The 27,492-nt window shown below is 45.8% G+C and overlaps 1 protein-coding gene across 5 annotated transcripts; it reads left to right on the forward strand.

Moving 5' to 3' along the window:
- The first annotated feature begins 491 nt into the window (after positions 1 to 491).
- WRNIP1 (WRN helicase interacting protein 1) lies at positions 492 to 25,662 on the forward strand. 5 transcript variants are annotated; one of them, XR_009211411.1, is made up of 7 exons: positions 492 to 1,697; positions 3,914 to 4,105; positions 5,340 to 5,581; positions 13,342 to 13,571; positions 17,541 to 17,696; positions 21,073 to 21,415; positions 25,052 to 25,662. XR_009211411.1 is itself a non-coding variant. In XM_058432677.1 (7 exons), the coding sequence occupies exons 1-7, from the start codon at positions 876 to 878 to the stop codon at positions 25,070 to 25,072; spliced, it is 1,743 nt and encodes a 580-aa protein (XP_058288660.1). In that variant the 5' UTR covers positions 492 to 875; the 3' UTR covers positions 25,073 to 25,662. The 5 variants fall into 5 exon arrangements, 4 of the variants coding, with proteins under 4 accessions (XP_058288660.1, XP_058288661.1, XP_058288659.1 ...); XM_058432677.1 differs by lacking the exon at positions 21,073 to 21,415 and adding an exon at positions 18,455 to 18,534; XM_058432676.1 differs by lacking the exons at positions 21,073 to 21,415; positions 25,052 to 25,662 and adding exons at positions 18,455 to 18,534; positions 19,130 to 19,873 and having other exon boundaries at positions 493 to 1,697; positions 5,415 to 5,581.
- The last annotated feature ends 1,830 nt before the right edge of the window (positions 25,663 to 27,492 follow it).

Here is a 27,492-nt window from a genome sequence, read left to right on the forward strand (position 1 = left end):
TCCGATTTGCCACTATTACACAGCGGCCCGCGAGAAGCATCTCTCGGCTCGAAGCGCGCTGTAGGTGAACCGCCCTTGACTTAAAGGCCAACACATCTAAAAGGGGGCGAGGGACGCTTTATTTACATTTCTCTGACCACTACTGAGGTGAGCATTTCTTTCACCCGCGTACTTGTTTGTATTTTTTCTGCTGTTCGGGTCCAATAGAACACTGGTTTTCTATTGGAGGCTTTTGGGTTTTTTTCCCCATTTCCCTTTCGTTACAAACGACCCGCCGCGGCCGCCTCCTGCTTCTCCCCACAGGCCCATTCAACATCCGGGAAAGCAGCGCTCGCGGCTCCAACAACCTCGCGCGCTCCGTGGCTCCTCCCCGCCCGCGCGCGCCTCGCAGGCCGGGGCGGAGGGCTGCGCCCTCCACCGCGCAACCTCGCGCACGCGCACCACGCTCGCCCCGCGACCCCTCACAAAGGCTGTTCTCAGAGTCGGAAATGGACGCACGGCGGCTGGGGCGAATGGCCGCGGACTACACTTCCCGAAGTGCCGCGCGAGGTATTATCGGCGGTGATTGGGACAAACGGCCGCGGACTACACTTCCCTACATGCCGCGCGAGGCGCTGCCGCCGCCGGGGCAAACGGCCACGAACTACACTTCCCGACACGCCGCGCGAGGCGCTGCCAGCTGCCGGCCGAGGGCGGGCGGACGCGGGAGCTGCGGACGTGAGGCATGAGCGGCGCCCTCCCCCGGCCCGCGAGAGTCCTGCTGGCTCCCCGAGCGAGGGTCGCGCGGCGCGGGGCCTAGCGGAGGGCATCGGAGGCCTCGGCGTGCGCACGGGCTGCTGCGGCCGCGCCGGGCGCCGGGGAGGGCGGCGGCCGCCATGGAGGTGAGCGGGCCGGAAGACGACCCCTTCCTCTCGCAGCTCCACCAGGTGCAGTGCCCCGTGTGCCAGCAGATGATGCCCGCCGCGCACATCAACTCGCACCTGGACCGCTGTCTGCTGCTCCACCCCGCGGGGCACGCGGAGCCCGCGGCCGGGTCGCACCGCGCCGGGGAGCGGGCCAAGGGGCCCTCGCCGCCCGGCGCCAAGAGGCGGCGGCTGTCGGAGAGCTCGGCGCTGAAGCAGCCTGCCACCCCGACGGCAGCCGAGAGCAGCGAGGGCGAGGGCGAGGAGGGCGACGACGGCGGCGAGACCGAGAGCCGCGAGAGCTACGACGCGCCGCCCACGCCCAGCGGCGCCCGCCTCATCCCCGACTTCCCGGTGGCCCGCTCCAGCAGCCCCGGGAGGAAGGGGTCGGGGAAGAGGCCGACGGCCGCCGCCGCGGCGGGGAGCGCGTCTCCGCGCAGCTGGGACGAGGCGGAGGCGCAGGAGGAGGAGGAGGCCGTGGGCGACGGCGATGGCGACGGGGACGCGGACGCGGACGGCGAGGACGACCCGGGGCACTGGGACGCGGACGCTGCCGAAGCCGCCACCGCCTTCGGGGCCAGCGGCGGGGGCCGCCCGCACCCCCGGGCGCCGGCGGCCGAGGAGATCCGACAGATGCTACAGGGCAAGCCGCTGGCCGACACGATGCGTCCTGACACGCTCCAGGACTACTTCGGGCAGAGCAGGGCCGTGGGCCAGGATACCCTGCTGCGCTCGCTCCTGGAGACCAGCGAAATCCCCTCGCTTATCCTGTGGGGGCCGCCAGGCTGCGGCAAGGTGAGTGCGGCCTTGGCCGCAGGGCTTCCGTAGTTTTCTCGGCGGTGGATGCAGCTGACGGTCGGAGAGCCGGGTGTGCTGCCCCCAAAGAAGCCGCCTGGCTGTCCTGGATACGAGGGCCCAGGGGTGCAGACGCGGGCTGGGCTGGGGCAGTGCCTGATCCACAGGTGGAGTCTGTGATGGGTGTGAAAGGGGCACACACCCCCAGATTCTTAAGGCAGGCTTGCCGGGTTTTCGAAAGGAAGATGTCTGTGAATCCACAGTTTTACAAGATATGGACTCGTAGATTTGATCTGCCTTTATCTTCCGTCGGTCTCCCCGCGCCCTCCCCAGACTTTGATTTAGTAACCGAATTCGCAAGGAATCAGCATGTTTAAATTGTAAAGAAACATTTGTAGATTCCGTTTGTACGTAATACGGTTTCAGCTTTGAAAAAAAAATCAAATTAATTCTGTTGTGCTTCCTTCCCTTTCCACTAGTTGTTGGTTTAACGGACTGATATTTATTTATTCTTGAGAATATGTTTAACATTGTTATATTCTTGAGAATATATTTATTTTACTAAATATACTCAAGTATTTATAAAACTAACATAAAAACTTTTTCATCTGTAAGTCATTTTCATCCGGTATTTCCATAACTTTTCTCATAATGCCTTGTACGCTACAGAAGAAACATCCGTGCATTTTGGTGTCCAGTTCTATGTCCATTCGTGAGGCGTCGGCATTCCAGACGAGGGCAGTTAGGATATTGTGAGTCTAGAAAGCATGTCATTGGAAAAGCACTTGAGAAAAAATGGAGGAGGTGAGCCAGAAAACAGAGGAAGCTAAGAAGTGCTTAAATACAGGATGCTCTTTTATCCATAATAAGGGAGAAGAACCAGCATCAGGGAGGGAAAGGAAGAATTCAGGGGTCAAACTGTAAAGAGTTCTTGTAGCTTTGAGATTCAGACTCCTTTGCACACAAGGCTTTTATGATTTTTCTCCTATTTTTCTTTCTAGCTTTATTTCCCACAACTTAACCACACCCCCTTTAACTCCAGTTCCTGGAATGAATTGCCCTTTTTGTGCCTTCTTGTTTGCACTCATGCCTTCCCTTTGGCCAGGAATAAACCACATCTATCCCAAATAACATTTTATGATGATGGTGGTTGAATTGTTGACCCCATTTAAGGAATTGAGCAGTATCATTCTTAGTAATTGTGAAGTCTTTACATAAGATCATGAGAATGGATAATCAGCTGTTGGTGGCCCCAGACAGCAAGAAGGTCCTTAGGGAGACTAGTGGGTGAGATCATTCCACCTACCAGATGCCAGGCAAGAGGTTTGGGTGGTCCAGGCTGCTCAGTGAGATGGACGTTGGTCATTTGCAAGCCTAGGCATCTGTGACTTGCGAGCCTGATTCCAAAAGGCAGGCAGGCGGGGATTTCGTAAAGAAGCAGCCACAGAATGGGTGCTCTACAACTTTTAGAAAACAAAGTGCCACCTTTCCATTTAGGTGCAGATTTGTCCCATTCATTAAACAGTCTTCAGTTTTTCTTCTCATCCTTTAGTACTAATAACAATAACATTCATATTAATAACAGCATATACATATTTGTCAAGCACCCAAGAAGTGCTTTACTTGGGTCTCCTTGGTTTTCTAGTAATCGCTAATGTGACCACAGTGCTGCCCTTCATCTCCTACCAGAGTGAACATGCAGAAGTGGCCTGCAGTCATCTCAAATGCTAGGTCGATGCCATTGGTCTCAAGGCAAATGCTCCCTCACTCTCCTTTTCTCAGCTGTCCTGAGCTTCCAGTTCGGGCTGTGGTTCTGCGATGAGTTCTGTACCTAGATCCTTCCGTGCTGTCTTGGCTAGAGGAGGGAGAATTTTCTCTTTGGTGAGAGGTCACAGCTGTCACTCTGCTAAATCAAGACAGCCTCTCTTTACTGGGATTCCAGAGATCTTAAAGAGTCCCCCAAAAAGGAATCAAAGGTGGTTAGAGACAGAGGAGAAAAGGTCAGGATTAGCCTAAAGTTTAGCTACTTTACTGTTTTATTTATAATTTTTTTTTTTTTTAATGTACTGTGGTATTTTTTATTGTATCTGTGCTAAGCATTCTTCAGAGTTCAAGTTGCTTGGTAAACAGTGATGCTGCTTGTAGTAGTTCCCATGGGTACTGGTCTCTCTGTGTCTTATCAGCTTTTCAAACTCTATGTATGTCATCTTTTCTAGACCACTCTGGCTCACATCATAGCCAACAACAGCAAGAAACATAGCATAAGGTTTGTGACATTATCTGCAACAAATGCCAAGACAAATGATGTGCGAGATGTCATAAAACAAGCTCAAAATGAAAAGAGCTTTTTCAAAAGGAAAACCATCCTTTTTATTGATGAGATTCATCGGTTCAATAAATCTCAGCAGGTATATTAACTTCCTTCTACCTTTTGGTCGTTGTGAACATCAAACAATATAAAGTATGTGAGATCACTATACAAATGCTAGAGACTTATTATGAGCTTTGTTTACAAAGAAGCATAGGCTTGTCAACCCATCTCCTTCAAGCCTGTTTCCCCATACATTTCTTAGTGTTTTTTGGTAACAAGAAAATGCTTTCTCTATCTAATAAATGAAATGGTTGGTATATCCCTGAGCTATACATATCAGAAAAGCAGCTTTGAATCAAATTTCCAGTTTTAGAAATTTTTAATCTAAATACTAGGAGTCATTGTGAACAGTAAAATAATGATTTTAAGATCATTATTTTAATGGGTTTTTAAAAATTTCTTTAACCATATTTTTATTTTCAAAATTAATCTGTTTTCTGCAACTGCAGTCTCTCTTCAAGGTAAGTGTTGGAAGAGCTAATGATTACTGTTTATTTAAATGGCTTTCCGAAATAAAAGGACACAAGCTATTTTTATAAACAAAGCCACTTAGGGATTTAAAAAAAATAAACATTAAAATTTTATCAGGCTGAGATCTGAGAGCTGTACTCTACATTAAAAAAAATTAAAATAAATTTTTAGGCATAACTTTTAAAATGTGTTTTTTTGCCACTTTTTAATCGTACATAGAATATTTCACAAAACTCTGAGCCTTTTTTGAACCTTTTCGAATAAACAGACCCTTTTAAAGTTCTGACGGGATGTTAGCATTCTAGGTTTCATATTGGACCATTGACTCATCTTAGTATTTTTTCCCCATAAAACAGCATAATCACCAACTTCGTTAGGAGTAATAATAATATGATTGAGTACTTGCAGTGGAAGAAGATTCTGGAAGTGTTGTTTTTGTGTGTTCTTTCTTGTCTATAAATAAATAGCTGTTACATATAAGCTATGTGCCAGTTCAGCCTTTGGTAGAAGATGGTTTTCTGAGTAAAGAAATCATTTATGTTGAAACTAAGCTAGAATTCTACTTAAAGCTATTAGTCTACTAGCAAGAGATCAAGCTTAGACGTGTGTTTCAGACTTAAAAGCAAGAATTGTACTCCCCCAAATATTGCATCCATATTCAATGAATATAAGGCTGCTGCTATTCCTGAACTCGAAAGATAAAAACGAGGAAAAGGAAGGAAGGGATAGCCAACTTACATAGGATTCTGCAGGTGGCTGTTGACTGGAATCACTGTTTTCTGTTTTCCTCCCATGATTAGGACACTTTCCTTCCTCACGTGGAATGTGGGACGATCACTCTGATTGGGGCAACCACTGAAAACCCTTCCTTCCAGGTCAACGCTGCTCTTCTGAGCCGCTGTCGAGTGATTGTTCTTGAGAAGCTTCCAGTAGAGGCAATGGTGACTATTTTAATGCGAGCGATCAACTCCCTGGGAATCCACGTCCTAGACTCTAGCCGTCCCACTGACCCTCTGAGCCACAGCAGCAACAGCAGCTCAGAGTAAGTTGACAGTGTGCAGCGTCCTGGGGGCACACACCTCCCAGAGAGTCTGGCAGGGGGCCAGAAAGGGCTGGGCATCAGTGAGGAGAGGGTGGGGACAGAGAAGAAATGTTGATCTGCCTGTAATGAAAATAAAAGAGGAGGGAAATGTTGGATTATACCTAACAAAGGTATCCCTGCAAACTTTAGGATGCATTTTCTAGCCTCTGATGTGTGTTTCTATAATTCTTCACGCTTTAACTTTGCTTTGTTGTTTTGGTTCTTGGGTGTTGCTTTTGTGCTTAGGCTTCTATGGGAAGCCTTATTGATGATTTGAAAGGCTTTATGTCCCTCATTGAATAGAACAAATAGATAGATACTTCCTAGACTTACCATACAACTCTTTTGAGCATTGTACTCACGTTTCAATTTCTTTTTAACCTGCAGTTTAGCATTTTGTTAAAAAAAATCAAGTAAAAATTAATGTAACTTGTAACCTTAAAATTATGTAATCCTTTTTGCGTACTTGAAAGTCAGCTTCATGAAAGTAAAGGAATGTTAACTGAATATGACATTAGAGGCTGTCCCTATCCTTTTAGTGACCTGTTTCTGCATCATGAGTACCACATGAGCTCATTAATGCACCGAGTATATATCATAGATAATCAATTGGATTTCTTGGGTCAGGGGTTTTCCGTTTTTTTATATTGGAACATATTCTTCAGATGGTATTTGTTCATATGTTGGCTGAAATACTGCCATGGAACATAATCTGGTCTGATGAGAGGCTGTTGCCCACCTCCTCCTGCTGTGGACTCTGCAGCTGCTCGTGCCTGCCCTGAGGCCAAGTTCTGGAGCCACTTTTCTGTGAGGATTAAAGTACAAGGCATAGTTTTAGGCTCAGGGTTTAGGTTTCAACAGGCTCTCCCTATGTGTCTGGCCCCATTTGCTCCTGTCTGAGATGGAGGAAGAATTCTGCTGTGTCTAATGAAAGCCTTGAAACATTTGTCCCGTGGACCACTGGGTAGGACAGAGTGGCCTCGTTTTGGAATACCACTGTGATGGGGATAGCCATTAGATCTGTGGCCACAAGCAGTGTGTGGGACCTGCTGGTATCAGCCGCATGGACTCATACTCAGAAGCCCTTTATATGGTGGGCATTTGTCAGAGCCTAAGGGGGCTGCCAGCTCCTCATATCTAGTACAGGTTGAGTATCCCAAATCTGAAATCCAAAATGCTCCCAAATCTAAAGCTTTTTGAGCACCTTCATGATGCTCAAAGGAAATGCTTATTGGAGCACTTCAGATTTCTGGATTTTGGGTTGCTCATCTGGTAAGTATATGATGCAAATATCCTAAAATCAAAAAAATAGGAAATTCAGACCACTTCTGGTCTCAGGCACTTCAGATGTGGGATACTCATGTGTAGGTTTTCTGTAACAGAATTCTCATCACAGACGCATAGAACCACATGGTAAAGACAAATTGAAAGAAAATGGGGGAAATCCTAACATGTTTCCTGTTTCTGTGTGTTCTTTGTTCTGTGTACTGGTTATCGTAAGGTATCTGCAACTTAATATTCTGCATGTGTACTTGTCTGGGGTGATTTTTATTGATTTCATTTCATCAGTTCATGAAATAGAACATGAAATCAATAATTAATATTGATGACATGAAGTCAATAATAATCAGTTGTTACTCAGATATCCCCAGGTTTTTTCACGTCTCCCCAGTCACTGCCATGCAGGAATTTAAATGAAATGAGAAAAGTGGCAGCCAAGGAGCTCATCCTTGTGAGAAGAATTTCTGTATTTTATTATTAAAAATCCTCAGGTGATTTGCAGGCACATTAAAGTTTGAGAAGATCAAGTGAAATAATTAAGATTTAGTTATTGAAACTGATATAAAAATGAGCTAGAGATTCTTAATCTGCTAAAATTGCTTTTCAGAGAAAACTTCCCATATCCGGTAAATGATTTACTATTTCCACTACCACTTGCTTAGAATTGATCTCAATTATATTTGCTATCTTGTGTCCCCTGCTTTCCTGGGAAGACTGTGAGGACAGGAGCTTGTCCTTGTTCATATCCCCAGCACGGTGCCTGGCACATGTTATGTGCTTGGTGAATTGTTTGGAAATGAATAAATCCTAGCTTTCAATATGAGAAAAGTAGTTTAATATGTTTTGTATTATCCAGCATAAGGGATAATTACCCAGGTAGCAAGAGCCTTTTTCTTTAATACTATTGCCTTTTTCATGAGCAGCAAGCAGAGTAAAATGAAAGAATATTAAGCTTAAATCCATTAATTGGTCTACTTGTTCGCAATTCTAACAAGAAGTTAAGTTAGGAGATATCATAGGCCACAGAAAGAACTCTTACAAGTGATTTCCGAATACAAGTACCTGCCACCCCAACTGTCATGGATAATTAAGAGTGGATTGTGATGTCTTTTAGTTGTTTTAGGTAACATTTTGCTTTCCAATCCCTGTTGACAGCTATGTATACATCCTTGTGCATATAAATCAGATTTGGTGACACTAATCTAGTTGAAAGAAAAGACTTTTAACCCCATATACTTACTTTCTCTCTCCGGGAAGCTATTGGCCAGAATAAATGGTTGGTATAGAGTAGATTTCAATATTTTTATTTAAAATGTTTTTAAGTACATTAATATAGCACATTAACGTAGCTGTTTTAATACAACGGTGCGTTAAAATAATGCCATTAAAGCACCAGCAGCCAGAACCACAGATCTCATGGTCCTTGCATGCATTTCCTATGGCTGCTGTAACAATTGCCACAAACTGGGTGGCTCAGAACACAGAGCTTTATCCTCACAGTTCTGAAAGCCGGAAGACCAAAATCAAGGTATCAACAAGGCCATGCTCTCATCCAGCATCTGATGGCTCTTGGCATTCCTTGGCTTAATGACCATGTCACTCCAGTCTCTACATCCATCTTCACATGGTGGCCTTCTTCTCTGTGTCCTTATGTCTTCTCTTTTTCTGTGTTTTGTAAGGACATTTGTGATTGGATTTAAAGTACACTCTAAATCCAGGATGATTTCATCTTGAGACCCTTAGTTATGTCTACAAAGACCCTATTTCCAAATAAAGTCACAGTCACAGGTTCCAGGGATTAGGACTTACATCTTTTGGGGTCACTATTCAACCCACTACAGACCCCTACCAAGTATAATGTAATTTGGAAAGACATGTGCCTCCATAGGATTAAACAGAAAGATGTCCTCATCTGAAATATACCTTCTCTCTTTGTGGAGAAAGTAAGTTTTGTTTTGCTTTGCTTTCACTCTGATGTTACGGAAGCGGCAGCATCTGGGGCTCTCCCTTGAATATGTGCAGTTCTGGAGAGTATGCTGTTGCACGGTCTGATGAGGGTGATTCTCCTCACTGTTGATAACAATAGCAGTATTTGTCGAGTCTCATGATATGGCAGGCACTGCTCTAAGCATTCCACATGTCTTAATCTCATACAGTCCTCAATACAGCTCTGCAAAGTAGGTCTCATTACCTCCTATTTACTAGATGAGGAAACTGAGGCACAAAAAGGTTAAGTAACATGCCCAAGACCAACCAGCCTCAGTGTGATGGAGCCAGTGTTTAAGGCATGTCTGTGTCTTCTCAGTGACTTCAAGTGCTACAATGGGTGGAGGTGCCAAGTTTACAGAGGATGGACCCACTGCTCGGTTTTTCCGTTCTGACTTTTCTCTCTTGGCACTTCTTTGTGTAACAGCAGCAGGAGAGCCTTTTAACCAGATCTGCACATCACACTTCCCTGGGATACATTTTAGAAACATGCCTTGCCCAGGGTCTGTCCCTGGAGATTTGAGCTCAGTCTGTGGTAGGTAAGGTACATGTGGCTGTATTTGTATCTAACTTGATGCATATCCCTAGTTGAGAACCTCTACACAGCAATTATCACCCTGACCATGAAATGTTCCTTTTCCTTAGTGAAAGAGATTTGTGGGGTTTGGTTTGTAATTTAGAGAGGGAGAGTTTAACCAAGCCATGCATATTCTTTCGTTCTGCCTTGAAATAACAGGTACGTTTTTACTTACTACACTCCTTCTCCAACTTACACATCCAGCTAAGTAGTATCCTCCAAATTCCAGCATTACCCAATGTGTAGACAGCTTCAGGATTTAGGCACCTGGAATAAGAAAGAAGAGAGCTTCCTACATTCCTCTGTTAAGATTAAAGCCCTTCTCTTCAGTTGGAGAAGCCAAGCTCCATTAAGTCTGTTTTTATCTCTAGGTTTTGTTAACTAGAAATAGAATCTTTTCCAATGCATTTATTTTAAGCAATTTTCCCTTATTATGAATAGTGTTTTATTATAACAACATAATTTACTTCCTATTGTTTATTTCCATGTAGGATGTTACGACATTTGGGGCAGTCTATCCCCAGAATAGATTTCACCTCTTTTTATTGTATTCTACCTTTGGAAGGTTATTTTTAAATGCAAAACATTTTATCAATATATGCTTAATTTTAATATATGCTTAAATTTAAAAATAATTGTAAATTCTCTAGACTGGGAACACTCTTTCAAAATAGTTTGTGCAGCAGTTTGCTGAGGGATTTTGCCAATATCAGTACAACTATCCCTTCATCATTCTTGGTGTGAATTCTCTCATGGGCTTCCCATTCTAAGATCTCAAGGTATTTTAGTATATCTTACTTTGTTCTTCAGAACTTAGTAAATGGGAGTTCAAGATATATTGGGTGTTTAAGTGGAACCTTTCCCTGCTCAGTCTTCTTCACAGTGAATCCCCATTTTGTACTTTTCTTGTGTGATCATTGTGAGTGCTGTCAGCAGGTCCTGTATTACTTGGACAGAGTTGCTGACAGATTGATCTGGGCCTCGAAATACTTTCTTCTTTTGGACAGGGGTGAAATTTAAAATGTGGATTATACCCAAGGGGAGGAAGAAGAAGGGAGTGGCGGGAGCTCGGGTAGCTTTCGTTGTGGCAGCACCTCCATTCCCCATGACTCCAAACCAGAAGAGTGGAACCACTTGTACTTTGGTCAGGAGTTTAAAAGCCAAAGGAAGACCTTATTTTCCAACCACATAAAATACATAATCATTGCTAAAGACTTATTCATAGCATACTGTTCATAAATCTGTGGAGTAGACGGCTAGTTGGCTTCTCTCCGAATTAATAAGGCCTGCCTCCCTGTCTATATATGAGGACTAATGGAAATGAGGTAGTTTATACTAGTAAATACCATGGTATATAAGGTTGCCCATCTCGTCACTGTCCCAAGAGCACGCCATGCCCCTAAATACATACAAAAGACAAATTCATGGAGAAGGGGTACATAACAAAATACTGACGTCAAGGTAGTCTAGCGGAAGGTGAATTTTCTCCCTTTATCTATTTTTAAAATTTAGTGTAAATTTCTTAAAAGTAAATGTTGACAGGTCTGAGTAGCTTGTTTTTCAAACAATTATTTAATGGTTAAAGATGTAAAACTATACAAAATATGGTCCCAATTTTTGTTTTGAAAGTTAGCTGTAAGGTTGATGGTTGCATGGGTGAGTGGGTCATAAATTCAACACTTGACACAGTAGCTTTCATTCTGCTGTGAAATAACAAGTACAGTATTATCTCTCGGTGCTGGAAATATGGACTCTTTTTGTTTTCTCTATACTTTCCATATAATTTATAAGAAGTAAAGGTTTCACTCTGAGATTATGATGAAACTGAATTTAGTCCATTTATTGTGCAAATATTGGATGCCTATCATCTACCAGGTCTGGGAATACAAAGAATAAAATATTCCTGTCCTTGAGGTGCTCTGCATGTAGTAGGGATGGAGAGATGATGAATGTAATGTAATCAACACACAATCCAACCCATGGTGCAGGATATAGGCTGGTTCAGTCCGTTAGGAGCCACTGGGGCTCCTGCTTTGACTCCGTTTTCTTCCCTCAATTGTCCTGGAGGCTTTTTGTTGCTAGGCAGCTTTCCAAGGAGAGAGAATCCATTGTTTTTATTAGTTCTGAGGCGGAAATGAGATGCCCAAGCAGTTTCTGTTCTCCCTACCTGTCTTCCCACACAGGCTGAGTGCAGTAACGGGCCAAGAGTGCACCCTTCCCTCTCAGGCATGTCTCGTACTGCCACACCCCTCTGATGCTGGTCCTTCCCCATACATTTTCTTTAGTGTATGTTCTGTCCATCATTGTCTTCTAAATCATCTTGCAGAAGACTTGCTGACTAATTTCTGGTTGAGCAGCGACCCACAGGCTTTACAGAGTGCCAGTGACATGGCCCCGGTGTTTGTTTTGTTGTTGTTCTGTGAGGTCTGCTGAGAGAAGGCTACCATCAGGAGAGAGGAAGATGGGTCTCCTGGCTGCACTGGTGGCTCTGGGGCCCAGGCCCTTGGCATGAGTGAGGAGAGAGTCATTTGTTGTAAAGCTGGGGCTGGCCAGTTGTCTTAGGTGTGGTGAGAGACCCACAAGGAGTAACTGGAAATCAACTTTGGTAAATAATGGGGGTGAGATGAGGCATCTTTAAGGCATTGGGAACAAATCCTTCCATGAATGAAATGCAGATTGGTGTTATTTGGGTTAGTCAGTGAGCAGAGTAGTGTCAGTGAGTGGGTGTGTGCTGGGGAGTTCTGCACTGATCCAGCAGTCAAGCTGGGTCCCCTTCGGAAACCACCCGGCCCCCAGCCCAGCCCCATTGGTGCTTGTACATTGTTTTCCAGGTAGCTGGTTCGGACAGTCCTAATGGACTTATTATTTACTGTAGATGTTCTCAGCTGAATGTTGATAATGACATGGGTGAACTGTAACTGAAAAATTTTATTTTTTTTGCTTCACAAATGTGCAGCTAGCAGCTCAGCCAGGAATAATATAAGACCCCACTAAGTCACGAAATGTGTTAGATGTCTTGTTTAACTCAACTAGGAATAGAAAATTTTACTGAGTCAGCCTTCTGATCATAGTTAGATCTTATTTATGAAGGTCCAAATTTAGAAATGTGACTGTAAGTTTTAGTCCTGATGTTCAGAGAGAAGCTAGGTGGCTTACTCGGGGTCTCATGGCTATGTACCAGCAGTCTGCTCGTCGCTTCCCAGGCCAGTGACCTCTCTGCTACCCTGTGCGGATTTTGCATGATTAGTGCCCACTATGAGATGACCTACTGCAGCTTCCAAGATTCCCCAGGCCAAGATTCCTGAAACCTGCTTCTAGGACCTGCTGTGCTCAGAGTAACTAGGGACCCAATTTGTTGTTTTTAAAATGAAGGAATTGAACTGCATGATCTGGAACCCTTCAGAGCTAATATTCAGATGTAATGCTGACTCTCCCCTGTGTGGAAAGTGGTCTAAGCACGTCTGCCTCATCAGGATGTAGGCTGCATTTGGAACATGTTTTCCATACATGGTAATGAGGTGCTAGCATTTCTAATAAAGTTTTCACTGTTCTGCAGGGTAGAACCAGAGAGACCACCTGTCAACAGTGACTTTCCAGGCCAGTCAGTGTCTGTTTCACACAAACTTAGATGTATGAACCTATGCAGTGAGATATCTCGACACTCATAAGATACAGGGCGATAATGTGGTGACTTAGGAGACCCGGTCAGTTCGTAGTCTTGATGATGCTTAAGCACTTTGACAAAGTCACGTGAGAATAAGAGGCAAAGGCCTTGAACTCTTCAGGGTCCTTGCCGAGAAGTGTGAGTTTCTAAGACGTGCAGAACAAGAAGTATGCAGCCTGAGTGTGACCGTAACTAATCCTGGTTGTGTTTCAGGCCCGCCATGTTCATAGAGGATAAAGCAGTAGACACCCTGGCTTACCTCAGTGACGGTGACGCCCGAGCTGGGTTGAACGGACTGCAGCTGGCGGTGCTGGCTAGGTTAAGCTCTAGGAAGATGTTCTGTAAGAAGAGTGGGCAATCCTATTCTCCGAGTAGAGTTCTGATCACAGAGAATGATGTGAAGGAGGGCCTACAGCGATCCCACATTTTATATGACCGGGCAGGTAAGTAATTCACCTGTGGAAAGAGTGAAACTGTACGGAAAGAAGTGTGTGCACACATTCTCATTTCTGGAAGCCTGACTTTGAGCTGGGTCCAAAGCATTCCAGTGATTCTCAGGTGGATCTCCATGTTGGTATTAAGCCTTCCACACAGGGCTGACCTTTCCGAAGAGAGGCATGAAGCAGAAGCTGCCCTGTTGAGAATCTAGAGAAGTTTTGGGGTTGGAAGTGGCAGGCTGCACATTCACCTTAGAAGGTAGTTGGCTATTCCCCATTTACAGAATACAATCACCTTTGAAAGCGTGTGCGTTCACTTGACAGTGAATGTGTTTTGTGATCATTTACAATGGCAGTAAATAAAAAGAAGACTTTTGTCATAATGACTTATTAGTTTTAATTGAGAATTAAAATGCTTTATTTCTAGAGTCTATACTAAAAAATAAATTGTCATGGATCTTGAAGTTTTTATGTAGTAGCTTTTTCAAAAATTTAATTTTGCCGTGTGCACTTATCTGTTTGTGTAGAACTGCATTTACAGATAGCAGATTTGATACCAGCTCTTATTAAATCTGTGACCTAGCAATATTAAATGTCGTTAGCACAGCACATTTGCATCTTCTTATAAAAGAAGTGGGAGATGAAGATAACATACTGTAGATGAGCAAACTTCTGCTGCTTGAGCATTTGTGGGACTCTGGATGGAATCATGTTGCAGTAACTGTGGAATATAATTTCCACACTTTTCAAAGCTCTGCCAGAAAAGGAAGCTGATAATTGAATGTTCCAGATCTCACATAGGCTGTGCCACGTGACAATGGAGAGTCCTTACTGGTTAGAGAAGGGGTGGAGGGGCTTAAGAATGACTTTGGTTCCAGGCGCTGCCTCTTCGTGGGTAAGCACACTCGCTGCATGACCTTGGGGGACTGACTAAAGCTTTTTGGCTTTAGCGTGCCTCAGCTGATGGTAGCTCGGGGGTGTACATTAGCGCTAAGGACACACTGGCAAGTTGAATAAACAATCTTGTCTACATTGTGACGTGAATGTGCCTCAGCGGGGCCTGCTCAGATGGCTGGCTCTCCCTAGTGCTCTGGAGATGACGTGAATGCTGGCAAGGTCTGAAAAGCAACACGTTCTAGGTGTAGAGCCCCGCTTGACTTTTGGCCAAATAGAAAAAATGTAGATATGAACAAGAAAAAGATTTTCAGACATTAAAAAAATCTCACCATGCCAGGATCTCCATCGTTTCTGAGGTGCAGCAGCAGCGGTCTCTCTCTCTTCTTGTAGGTGCCCCAAAGGATTTGCCTTGTTTTGATTGGAACGACTAGGACTGTTCTTTGACATTTTATCAGACTGTCAGTTGAGATCCGTATAATATGGCATTCACTAACACTCAGCCATTGAGTACTTTATAGGTGTATTCATTTTTTAAATTCTTAAAATAACTTTATGGAGATAGCTATTAATATTACCCACATTTTAAGGTAACAAAACGTGCTTGCGTTCACAAAGCAGGCGGTGAAACTGACCCGTAAATCCAGGTCTGACTGGTTCCCAAGACTGTCCTTCCCCCTATCCGCGTTTGCCTCCACACCAGCCTTGCCATGCTGTTACTGATCTCACCCATTACATCATGCTCCTGAGAGGGGTCACCCCTCCATGCACATACACACAGAGCGGATCTTGGAGGGGTTCAGTCCTAGGAATCCCACTTCCTGAGCCCCACATTGCAGAGCTCTGCACAGTGGGGATGACCTTGTCTATAGCTTGGAGCTGGGGGCGGTGGAGGCTGCCTAGTGCCACCGCCTTAAGAACCCCACATCCTATACATCTTCCCAGTATGAGCGTGCTCACACACCCCACCCCAGTGCAACATGTCTGCCCCACAGTGGATCCGCAGACACGTAAATATCATTCAGATCCTGGAGAAAGCTGCTTTTACAGGCTTTGCTCTATAAATAGGGATGGTGGAAGCATTGCCCTGGAAACCTGTCAGCTTATAATCTTGAGCCTTTTTATAACTGGAGTGAGACAAAGACCCACCCCCAGAGTTGTTATTATTTTTTATATGTCATCTAGTACATAGTTACCCACTAGTAGGATCCAGTGATGTTTCTGCATCAGAGTGAAGGAATTTCTAAGAGAGCGAACTCTCTGCCATGCATTGGCATCGGGGTTCTATAGAAATCGTCGAATTTCAGGTTATAAAGCAGTATATAATAAAAGCAAACACTGAAGGTAACATAGAATAATACTAGTGTCTATCACTGATGCAAAAGAATCTTTCTACAGTGCCTGCTCTATGCCAGGCGTGTGTTATTTAATATAGCCCTGTGAGGTAGGTGGTCTCGTCTTTCCCATTTTACAGATGAGAAACCTGAGGCACAGTGAGGATCAGGAGCTTGCCCATGGCCCATGAGCTTGGGGGTCCAGCCCAGGCTGCCTGGTCCCAGAGCCTGTGCTCTTGCCTGTTACACTGGTGGTATTGCCCCTGGCGTTGACGAAGTGGGAAAAGATGACTAACCTGTGTAGGGGGAGTTTAAATTTGACATAAAGTGGTGTGGGTAGTTTCTTTGAGCCCCCATGCCCGTGAGTTTAGCCAGGCCTGTTATCTACTACCCTCTTCCCCACCTTCCTCCACCCTGCAAAGGAGCAGAGTGTAGCCAGAGTGCCTGGGCCAGCAGGGTGAGGGAGTGGGCCAGAACCATGCAGACGTCATCCAGGACTCCCTCTCGGCCAGTATCCATAGCACTCTGACTTCACCAGGAGAGCCCTGCACAGGAGACACTCAGTTCCTCCTCAGAAATCCGGTAGCTGGGTTGACCCATCCATCTGCCCTGGTTCTCAGAAACCACAATCACTCAGGCTGAGCCGTGGGTCCTGCAGCTCTTTCCCCTGTAGGAGGCCAGCATCTTCTGCTTGCTGTCGTCTCCACCTGCAGACCAACTGTCATCTTACTAGCGAGCTCAGCTGCCAGGATTTGTGACTGGTGCCAGTCGTATTGTGGACACGGGCTTATGCTGAGCACAGACCAGGTGCTCCTCTGGGAGGAGTGAGACTGGCGGGAACACCATCCTCTGCTTTCTCGTGAGGAGGGTGTCCCCTCCTTGAACTTACCTAAGGGACGATGGCCAGAGAATAGTGAAATGTGTGCAGGTGCCACTGCTCAGTTCCTGAGAACTGTTTAGCTGTCATTTTTTGCCCTTAAATATGCCTTTTTTTAAAGCACATTTCACTGATTTCATGTGAACCTAGGGTAAAAATGGGATAAGACCAGGCGGTGAGAGTGGGCTTCCGTACCTTCAGGGCGGGAGCTGGTTAGTCCATGTGTCGGTCCTTCTGGGACCCTGCCACGCAGGTGTCCCCACACCAAGGCTGGCAGAAGGAGGTTTAAATGACCACAGGCTTCGGATATCAGAAAGGCAGCTGGAAATGACACTGAGGAACAGATGGGCTATAACAGCTGCCCTTGCCACTTGGCTCTACATCCTCCCGGCTCCAACCAGGCCCACCATTGATTTTGCTCCAGTAGATGGTGGGCCACAGGATGGAGCCAGAACATAAGACTTGCCCTCCCTCCACTCTTGTCTCTGGCAAATCCACCAGCTGGGAGGACCACCTTTCCAAGTGAATGTCCCCTGCCTCCTGCCTCCTGCCTCTGTGCTTGTGTGTGCACTCCATGTCGACGGCCACAGGTTTCTGCTGCAGCAGCCTCTTCCCCTGAATAATAGGACTGGGTCACCGAACAGGCTCCCCAGCCCCACAGAGAACGGCGCTGGGGCATGTCCTGGGATATAGCCCGAGCAGCCGGTGCACCCCGCTCAGAGCACGGTTAAGGCAGCTGCGCAAACCCCTCCTTGGCTTTCTCAGGGCCTTTATTTGTTCAGGCTTCCTGGAAGTCAGCTGGCGGAGGTGAAGATGGCTTGGGCGACCCTCCTGTGAGCTCTGTGTGAGTGGTGCTCTTTGTGATGTCAGGTGAGGAACATTACAACTGCATCTCCGCCCTGCACAAGTCCATGCGGGGCTCAGACCAGAATGCCTCCCTCTACTGGCTGGCTCGCATGCTCGAGGGAGGAGAGGACCCGCTCTACGTGGCACGGAGGCTTGTCAGGTTTGCCAGCGAGGACATAGGTGAGTGTGATGGGAGGGTCCCGGAGCCCTGTGTCCGTGAGGGTGGGGAAATGGCTAACAGTTACGTCGTGGCTTTTTTTTTTTTTGGCAGGGCGGGGTGGGCGGGGGGTAGCAGGAAGAATGTCTCGGCTATGTGAGACTGGCAGGAGAAGATAAGACTGTGCCTGAGCTCAGTCGTTTACTTCCTGGTGTATGTGCTTTTGAATGTTTATGTTCATAAAGTCACCATTTTCTGTTTCCTCTTCGGGAGTGTTTTTACTAACATGAGTGGCTGTTCAGAGTATTGCAATAGATGAGCTGCTTTTAACTTTGCTTTAAGTCAGGTGTTCAAGGTTTTCTTTGGACAGCTCCCAAGGTAGAAATGGAAGACTCTAGACACTATATGAAGAAAAAGATCAGGAAAGTTCTTCTCTTCTTTGGTCTTAGGGGATGTTTTGTTTTTAGTGTTTCCATCCTGGTGAATGTCTCCATAGCCTTCACTTCTTATGTTTGTTATACAGAGACTCATATTTTTCTAGATGTAGAGTTTTTATCCACAAGGAAACAGTTCTTAACACCACACAGTAACCACTCACTAAATATTTCTTGCGTAAGTTCATGTGATCAGAGACTAGAGCTAAGTCAGTCTGTTTTGCTACATGGGATTGTTTCGGTCACCAAGTGTACGAGCAGTGGTGGTCTCTGGTCACCTGCACATAGGCCAGGAGGACAGTGTGTGTCATGACTGAAACTCTCCTTTGTCTCTCTGTGTGTGGCAGGTCTGGCAGACCCGTCTGCGTTAACACAAGCAGTTGCTGCCTACCAAGGCTGTCATTTTATAGGCATGCCCGAATGTGAGGTAAAGTAATCAGCTCAGTTCTTGCAAGTCACTTCTTTTCTCTCTTGTGCTCTGTCCTTTTGTAGATTTGAATAAATGTCCCTCCTTCACCACTGGTGTATTGGGCCCACTGAATATGCTGCTTGGCTTTTGAATTCCAATTGTAGACTCTTAGACTCCTAGAGAGGGAAACCTTCTGTGTCAACGAGGTCATGTTTCAAACTGTCCTCAGGATTCTGGGGTTCAGAGCACATGCTCCATATTTTCCAGGGAGCAGAAAGGTTAAAGGAGCTGAGCAGCAAGCCTCTGCAAGTTCGCCCCCAGAGCAGCTTCATATTCATCTCTTTTATATATTGGGGGCTTAAGAAAAATTGAATTTAGTAAAAAGTCCTTCAGTTAAAAAAAAATGAAAACCACTCACCTGGTTTGCCTCTCACCTCCTGGGAATTTCTTCTGTCTGTCATAGGTGGTTATCCAGACTGTAGGTGCAAAAGGGGGATAATAAAAGCATGTGGGGATCTTCTCAGAATTACCTAGAGCTGTGTATCAGAAGGGGCTCTGCAGAACAGAAGCTCGGCATCTTGCTAGTAAAATGTGTCCTCTGTGTCATTGGTAGGTGCTTCTGGCCCAGTGTGTGGTCTACTTTGCCAGAGCCCCAAAGTCCATTGAGGTGTACAGCGCCTACAACAACGTCAAAGCCTGCCTGAGGAACCACCAGGGGCCACTGCCCCCCGTGCCCCTGCACCTGAGGAACGCGCCCACTAGGCTGATGAAGGATTTGGGCTATGGCAAAGGCTACAAGTACAACCCCATGTACAGCGAGCCTGTGGATCAGGAGTACCTGCCTGAAGAGTTGAGGGGAGTAGATTTCTTCAAGCAGAGGAGGTGCTGACTCCTCAGGCCATGACAGCAGAAGGATGTTGCTTTTTTTAAGGGAGGGCCAGAAAGAAAGTAACTGGATTGCAAAGTTGGTTGCCTGGTGGAAGTTAGAACAGACCAACATTTTGTGCCAGAAATTTAAGAGTTTCATAGGTGGAGGCGCAGTTATTTCAACTAAATGTGTAACTTTGAAATTGTGTTCATTTGCACTCAGTGCAGCGGTTATGCTTATGAAAATATCTGGCGGCTTTGTGCAATGAATTAATGTTATAAGGAATTATCTATTTTGTCATAGTATTTAAGTCATAATGTCATTTCAGAATTCAGTTCTGTAGGATTTTTTTTTCTTTAAAAAATGTATATTCTAGGTAGTTTTAATTGGTAAAAAAAAAAATGTAATTGTGATTTAATACTGCATAGTGTTTTGGGTATTTTTTTTATATGCAAAGGTCTTATGAGCCAATAAAACTATTTCAAAGTACTCTTCGATTCTGTCATGGTTTTCCCGCCTGGATGCTAGGTACCAGCGTTGTCACCATTGCATTTGGTGGGTGGATACTGGGAAGGAGAAATCACCCAGATGGGAAGAACAGGGAGCTTAGTTAAGAAGTCAGTGTTACCATGTTGAAAGTTAGCTCTGATCTCTTTAAAGGAATCCATACAGGAATTATTCTTTCAATGGCTTGTAGAAGACTCCGGTAGTCCTGTGCCCATCCCTCCCCACTTGTCCTGGTTTCTTCTTGCAGCTCCATATTTCTAAACAGTCATTTTTCTTTTACTTTTTGTGTGTCCTGAACACAAAATATGCCACTCCTCCTGCCCGGTTGAGAGTTAATTTGTCCCTACTGCTACTTCCTCTCCCTCTTCTTAGTCGCATGTCGTGCGTATTCCCACAAGGATGGCCCCTTCAGGTAGTCGGTTCTCCCCCCGCCGTTGCGTGATCCCTCCTGGAGTCCTCCTGCCATGTCTGGAAGGCTGCTGGCTGTTGGCCTGGGATGTCCTCTGCCTTTATTCTGAGTGAGATTCCCATTTTCTGGATGCTCCATCCTGCCTTCTTGGTTTATTCTGCTATTTCAGTGCGACCCATCCTCTAGTAGTTTTATCAGGCCGGAGGGATTGTACGTTGCAGAGGCTTGGTCCCGACTGGCTTCCCTCCTGTCTGGAGTGGTTGCACTGTAGTGTACAGGTGCCATCCCCAGAATCTCCCTCCATCATCACCCTGGAGCTTTCCTTTGCTTCTCCCTGCACCCCATCTGATTACAGGACTGACTGTGCTTTCTGGCACAGGTGGCATGTACCCTCTAGTAGCTTTGTGGAGCAGGGGTGTGTGGAGGAAAAGTATTTTTACACCTCAGGAGACTCAAAATGCTTTTATTCTACCTTCAGACGTGTCTGAGAGTTTGGCTGGGAATAAATTGTAGGTAAGAAATTACTTGTCCATTGTTTTACACTTTCCCACATTGTTGTCAAGTTTGAAGTCACCCTGATGTGTGTGGTCTTTTGTTTGTAACCTCTATCAACTTGTAGATTCTTCTGTCTTTGCTCCCCGTGTTTTAAAAGTCTGCACCGGGCACTTGGTGGGTCTTTGAACCTGGAAAATCCTTTCAGTTCTAGGGAAGTTTCTTTTTTTATTCAATAAATTTATTTATTTATGAGACCAACTCTTGCTCTTCTTCCCAGGCTGGAGTGCAATGACATGATCTCAGCTCACTGCAACCTCCACCTCCCAGGTTCAAGTGATTCTCCTGCCTCAGCCTCCCAAGTAGTTGGGATAACAGGTGCCCACCACCACCCGAGGCTAATTTTTGTATTTTTAGTAGAGACGGGGTTTTGCCATGTTGGTCAGGCTGGTCTCGAACTCCTGACCTCAGGTGATCCACCCACCTCAGCCTCCCAAAGTGCTGGGATTACAGGTGTGAGCCACCACGCCCAGCCTCAATAAATAGTGAGTGCCTGTTTTATTCTTGTTGAAACACATCAGCGAGCAGAAGAGACCAAAAATTCTGTGTTCTTGAAGCTTATGGTATGAAAAATAATATGTTAATATGCCAAATAGTTATAAGTGCTATGCTAAGGAGAAAATGAATGAAAGATTGAATATGGAAAGGGTTGGGAGGTATGAGTGCAGTTTTAGTAGAGTGGCCAAGGTGGATCTCACCAAGAAAGTGTTTGAGTCAAGACTTCAAGGAAGTGAATGTGCCTTTCAGACACCCAGGAAAGGATGATCCCAGGCAGAGGGAAAAGCAAGTGCAAAGGCCCCGAGGGAGGATGGAAGGCTGGGTGGGTTCAGCGTCTAGTAAGGAGACCAGTCTAGCCGGAGGGGAGGAAACAGTGGTAGAAGTCGAGGCCGAGGATCATGGAGCTTCAGATAAGGTGGGACCTTTTAGGTCATGGGAAGGACTTTGGCTTTTACCCAGGGTTTCCCCCAAAGGAGTATCATGATGAGACTTTGATGTTATAGGGATCCCTTGCCACCGTGTTGAGACTAGATGGTAGGTAGGGTCAGGCTCATCTTTTCGGTCCAGTAGGTCAAGGCATGGCTCCCTGCGTTCCGAGTGCCAGGTAGGGAAAGAGGAAAGTCGTCATACATCAATCAGTATGTGCCTATCACTTTGATCTTCTGACTGAAATGGTACCCAAGCCCCTGGCTCTCTATCTGGGGCCTCTTGGTTCTGAGATCTTCCCATGGCCTGGAGTAGGAGAGGGTGTCTGGAGACCCATCTTCCCCTTCCCTACCTGCTGCCACTTCCCAAGCCTCTGAGACCTCTGCCACGTTGATGCCTTGGCATTCCCCACTCGACTTGCCAGGTCAGTTATCATTAGCCCGTCATGTTTCCACCTCCAGCATCATGTTGCCATTATCTCACTTGTTCTCCTCACTTTTAAGGATTGATGGCTTTTAAGGATTCCTTTACTGTAATTTTGGTGGAGGCTTAGGAGGAAATAAAATTACTTGTGGCTCCAATCCATTATCTTTACTAATATTTCATTCAGAAATTTATAGCCCAGTTTTTTATTTATTTATTATTACTTTTTTTTTTGGAGACGGAGTCTTGTGCTCTTTTGCCCAGGCTGGAGTGCAATGACGCGATCTCGGCTCACTGCAACCTCCGCCTCTTGGGTTCAAGCACTTCTCCTGCCTCAGCCTCCTGAGTAGCTGGGACTACAGGCACACACCACCACACCTGGCTAATTTTTTTGTATTTTAGTAAAGACACGGTTTTACCGTCTTGCCCAGGCTGGTCTCAAAACTCCTGAGCTCAGGCAATCCGCCCGCCTCAGCCACCCAAAATGCTAGGATTACAGGCATGAGCCACCGTGCCTGGCCAATTTTGATTCTTTAAAAATAACATTTTTACAGGCCAGGCGTGGTGGCTCACGCCTGTAATCCCAACACTTTGGGAGGCCGAGGCGGGTGGATCACGAGGTCAGGAGATCGAGACCATCCTGGCTAACACGGTGAAACCCCGTCTCCACTAAAAATACAAAAGATTAGCCAGGCATAGTGGCGAGTGCCCTGTAGTCCCAGCTACTCGGGAGGCTGAGGCAGGAGAATGGTGTGAACCTGGGAGGCGGAGCTTGCGGTGAGTCGAGATCGCACCACTGCACTCCAGCCTGGGCGACAGAGCGAGACTCCATCTCAAAAAAAAAAAAATTTGTTGGGGGATGGAGTTACTTCGAGATACGAAGTGTGCTTGTGATGTAACCGGAAGTGACATTAACTTCTTAACAAGCTTTTCAGTCATGACTCACTCCTGCCAGTTTCCTGAGGGATGGATCCCAGTAGTGGTCAAGGCACAGGTGTGAATTTATGCCAGGAAAATATGTAAGCATCATAACTCAGGCCAAGAAATAAGTGATGAGAGCTCTTTGAGACCCATCATCCTATTAGACATGTGGCCCTGAACACACAGTGTGTAACATGGACACAGGGCCTGTTCTGGAGCACGTGGTGCTGGGGAGAGCCTGCAGCACACGTCTTGCTGTATCCAGCAGTGGGGCACTGAGCAGCCAACTTTCTGTAATTGTAAAATCAAGCTTGAAAGTTTGGAAATGCTTGTTTTTTGGTTTCAAAGAATCTTATTATGTGAAAGCAGATTTTTAAAGTTTTGTAAAGCAGATATTCACTGCCTGAATACCTAGCACATACCACAGTGAGCATGATTGTGAAAGTACACCATTAGCTGAACCCTGGAAAAAACTAATGCAGTGAGCCAGAGTTTCTGGTGAGGGAGGCACATGTCTTGCCTGTTTATAGTAGTATTCAACAATTGAGGGCAGCCCTTCCATATGATGCCATTTAAATACCACAAGTTATGGGCCAGGTGCAGTGGCACGCACCTGTAATCCCAGCACTTTGGGAGGCTGAGGTGGGCAGGTCACTTGAGGTCAGGAGTTTGAGACCAGCCTGGGCAACATGGTGAAACGCCATCTCTATTAAATATGTAAAAATTGGCTGGGCATGGTGGCGCACACCTGTAATCTCAGCTGCTCAGGAGCCTGAGGCAGGAGAATCGCTTGAACCTGGGAGGTGGAGATTGCAGTGAGCCAAGATCGCGCCACTGCACTCCAGGCTAGGTGACAGAGTGAGACTCCATCTTAAAAAATGATAATAAATAAGTAAATAAATAAATGTCACAAGTTATGTACTGATTCTGAAAAAGGAACATAACCACCAAACACAACTTATTCCTTATGTTCCAAGTGTATTTTATAGTTTTGTTCACCCTCATACAGCCAAACCTGAATTTAAGAACAGTAAGAATAGTGACTTGCAGAGATTTGTTCCAATTGTTACAAGAAGAGTCGTTGTTAACTCATCTTTTCCAGGTGCAAGTCTTCACACTTGTACCTGGAAAATGTTATCAATTAATTGGACAATGTTATCAATTAATTCCAAATAAGAGAACCCGCCTTTTGATACTGATGTTAAATTAGAAAGGATGAATTTCCTATGCTTTCATGTAAATGCCATGGATAGCTTACTTTTTTATGAATTAACCTTTGTGTAGCTACTGCAGTTTAAAAGCACTACTACACATTCATAGATGCAGAGATGCAGTTCCAGGCAGTTTGAGCCCACAAAGGCATTTATAACTTAAGCAGAAACCAAGCAGAAGTAAATATTTTTAATAGAGTTAACAAATCTTCATAAAAAGCAATTATTTAAAACTAAATGTTTTGAAGCTCCTATGCCAGTCAGACGTAAGAGGACAGGGAGGACACAGATGGTCCTCTCAGGCCACTGAGAAACTTTTAATCAGGGATCACAAGTACTAGAAAGGTATGGGGAAGGTTCAGGGGACCAACACAAGGGGAGAGGCAATTCCCTGGCAAGGCCTGAAGAGGCAAGGGGTGGGAGCAGGCAGGGAGCCTTGGGAGAGCAGGAGGTGGCCAGCAGCCTTCAGACAGGAACTGCGGCCCTGAGTGGAGGCAAAGAACTCAGCAGCTGCTGCACCTCTTGAGTAGGGAACCTGGGGGTAGGAGGAGGAAATGCATGGTCTAAATCCTCTCTCTCTTGCCTTCTCATCTCCTGCCAGTCCCTCCCACTAGCAGGACCGACCAGAAGTTTCCCTGGTTACAAAGCTAGGCGAGAAGGGTGGAGAATACCCAGTGTGCACAGATCTCTGAAATGAGAACTACTACTGCTCTATTTCAGGAGAAGCAATTCTTTCTGTGATGATTGTATACCTTGAGAGCCAAGAAGAGTCTGAACAGCTAACAGTCCAGTAAAGTGGCCACATGGAACAACACATGAAAATCCATAGCCTCCGGGTCACTACTGCAGTCAGAAAAGACACCAAGAAGAATATTCCATTCTCAGTAGCAACCTGGAAAGAAACTGAATTGTAACTGAGGAGCAGGACTTACATGAAGAAAACTACCACACTATACCCTACTATTGAAACAAAAGAAAATGCGAACGAAAGTAGAGAGAAGCTGTTTTCCTCAAAGGCGTCATCTCAAACTTATTTTTACATTCCTGTCATGCTTGGCATGTAGAATGTGATCAGTACATACTTGTTGAATGACAAAATGAGGGGATAAATAAACTTTCCCTAAGATGTCCATGTAGACGTTTGAAAATAGAAGTCTGTCGTTGATGCTTCTGTCCACCAGGAGTCAGGCTTCAGCCAGGAGAGAGTGAGCCAGTGTCTAAGCTGTCTCTCACCAGGGCTTCCACCAGCTCCAGGTCACCAGGTTCAGGCCAAGACTGAGTTTCAGTATTTGTCGTTAACCTGGTAGATTAATAAACAGTTTTAAAGTAGAGCTTATGTATTTGTCTGACTGCAAAAGTAATACATGATCATTGCACATAGGCACAGGTGCAAAAAAAAAAAGGCAGATAAAAGATAATAAAAATCAACTTTAATATTTAATATTTTTTCTCAGTGATAACCACTATAAACATTTTAGTATATGTCCTTTGGAAATTTTTTCCAATGAGTGTGTGTGTGTGTGTGTGTGTGTGTGTGTGTGTGTGACTACACCATCTGTTTATAGCTTGCTGTTTCTCACCCCCTCACATGATTTCTTACATGCAGAATTAGTCTCTTAGCATGTGACTTTTCATGGCTGAGTTGGAGCCACCACCAGGGAGCTGCATCCCTCCTGTGCTGCACCCCACCAGCCGTGCCATCCACGGGGGTAGGACACGCCAGACACCTAGTAGCTAGATTTATTTATTGTATTTTATTTTATTTTTGAGATGGAGTCTCACTCTGTCGCCCAGGCTAGAGTGCAGTGGTGCAATCTCGGCTCACTGCAACCTCTGCCTCCCGGATTCAAGCAGTTCTTCTGCCTCAGCCTCCCGAGTAGCTGGAATTACAGGCATCTGCCACCATGCCCAGCTCGTTTTCGTATTTTCAGTAGAGACGGGGTTTCACCATGTTGATCAGGCTGGTCTTGAACTCCTGACCTCAGGTGATCCACCCGCCTCAGCCTCCCAAAGTGCTGGGATTACAGGCATGAGCTACCGTGCCCGGCCTAGAACTGGATTTAATAAGAGAAACAGAGAGCCTCACACCACTCTCCCCTCCTTCAGCACCCTGCCCCCAGGGTTCTTTAAGCCCGCTAGCCAACCACACTTGGTGAGGCGTGTGGGTCCAGGAGTCTGTCTGCTTGGGTTCAAATCCTATCTGAGCCACTTCACTCCATGACCTTGGTCAAGGTTATTTTCTTTTCCCTCATCTTTAAAACGGGTATCAAAATATCACTTTGGAGATTACAGATTCAAATCTGGCATTGCTTAAAGTCATGTCTGGCACGCAGTCCGTAAATGTTGGGTATTGCCATGACTCATTCTCCCCACCTCAGTTCAAGCATCGCTTTCCTCTCAAAGCCTGCGCTGAGCCCTCAGGCTCAGCTTCCCAGCCCAGCGCTGTGCAGCCCCAGGCGCTACTGCTCACGTGGGCTCTGAGGCATTGTGGGGTTCCAGGGCCTTGGGTGGTTATGCACCGGGCGCTGCTCTCTCCCTCTGGGTTCTCCCTGGACGCCAGCCTGCATCCTCTTTCATTTTCTCCACTCAGGGGACAGGCTGAACTTGGAGACCACGGAGGCCTGCAGTCTTCCAAGCACACTTGCTGCTTCATTTTGGCTGGCAGCAGTCATTGCAAACATGTATTCCCTGCCTGCCATATGCTGGGCACCATGCAAAATGTTTTCCATAAGTGATCTCAATTTCCAAAAAGACTATAGAAGCCGGTGCTGTTAGTATGTCTATTTTACATGGAGAAAAGGAGCACACAAATTAAGATGGCAAAGTGAGTTCCTGAGAGTCAGCTAGGATGGAAACCCCCAGAGCCGGACCTGCCCGGCCACCTTGCTAGTGGCTCCAGGCTCTTACATGCATCAGAATCACCTGGAGGACTCGCTGAAAATCCCAGGATTTCTAATACAGTCCGTCTTCAATGGGGCCTAAGAATTTGTGTTTCTAACTGTCAGTTCTCAGGTGGTGCTAATGGGGCTGGTCCACGTGGACCACACTTGAGAACCACTTCACTATGCTATGTGACCCGCCATCAATAGCCTAGAAATAAGTTTTTGGTGGCAAACAGGCTCTTTTCAGACCCACCTCCTGCCTCCCTACCTGTAGCTGTC

This window comes from Hylobates moloch, unplaced genomic scaffold (assembly GCF_009828535.3).
Source record: "Hylobates moloch isolate HMO894 unplaced genomic scaffold, HMol_V3 SCAFFOLD_20, whole genome shotgun sequence".
Classification (NCBI taxonomy): domain Eukaryota; kingdom Metazoa; phylum Chordata; class Mammalia; order Primates; family Hylobatidae; genus Hylobates; species Hylobates moloch.

Bases quoted from the DNA above. Each gene is read 5' to 3' on its own strand.
- WRNIP1 (XM_032140537.2), top strand. From the start codon at position 876: ATGGAGGTGAGCGGGCCGGAAGACGACCCCTTCCTCTCGCAGCTCCAC. The intron at 17,697-18,454 runs GTGAGTGTGATG...TGTGTGTGGCAG, and splicing joins GTTTGCCAGCGAGGACATAG to GTCTGGCAGACCCGTCTGCG. The intron at 18,535-19,129 runs GTAAAGTAATCA...TGTCATTGGTAG, and splicing joins TAGGCATGCCCGAATGTGAG to GTGCTTCTGGCCCAGTGTGT.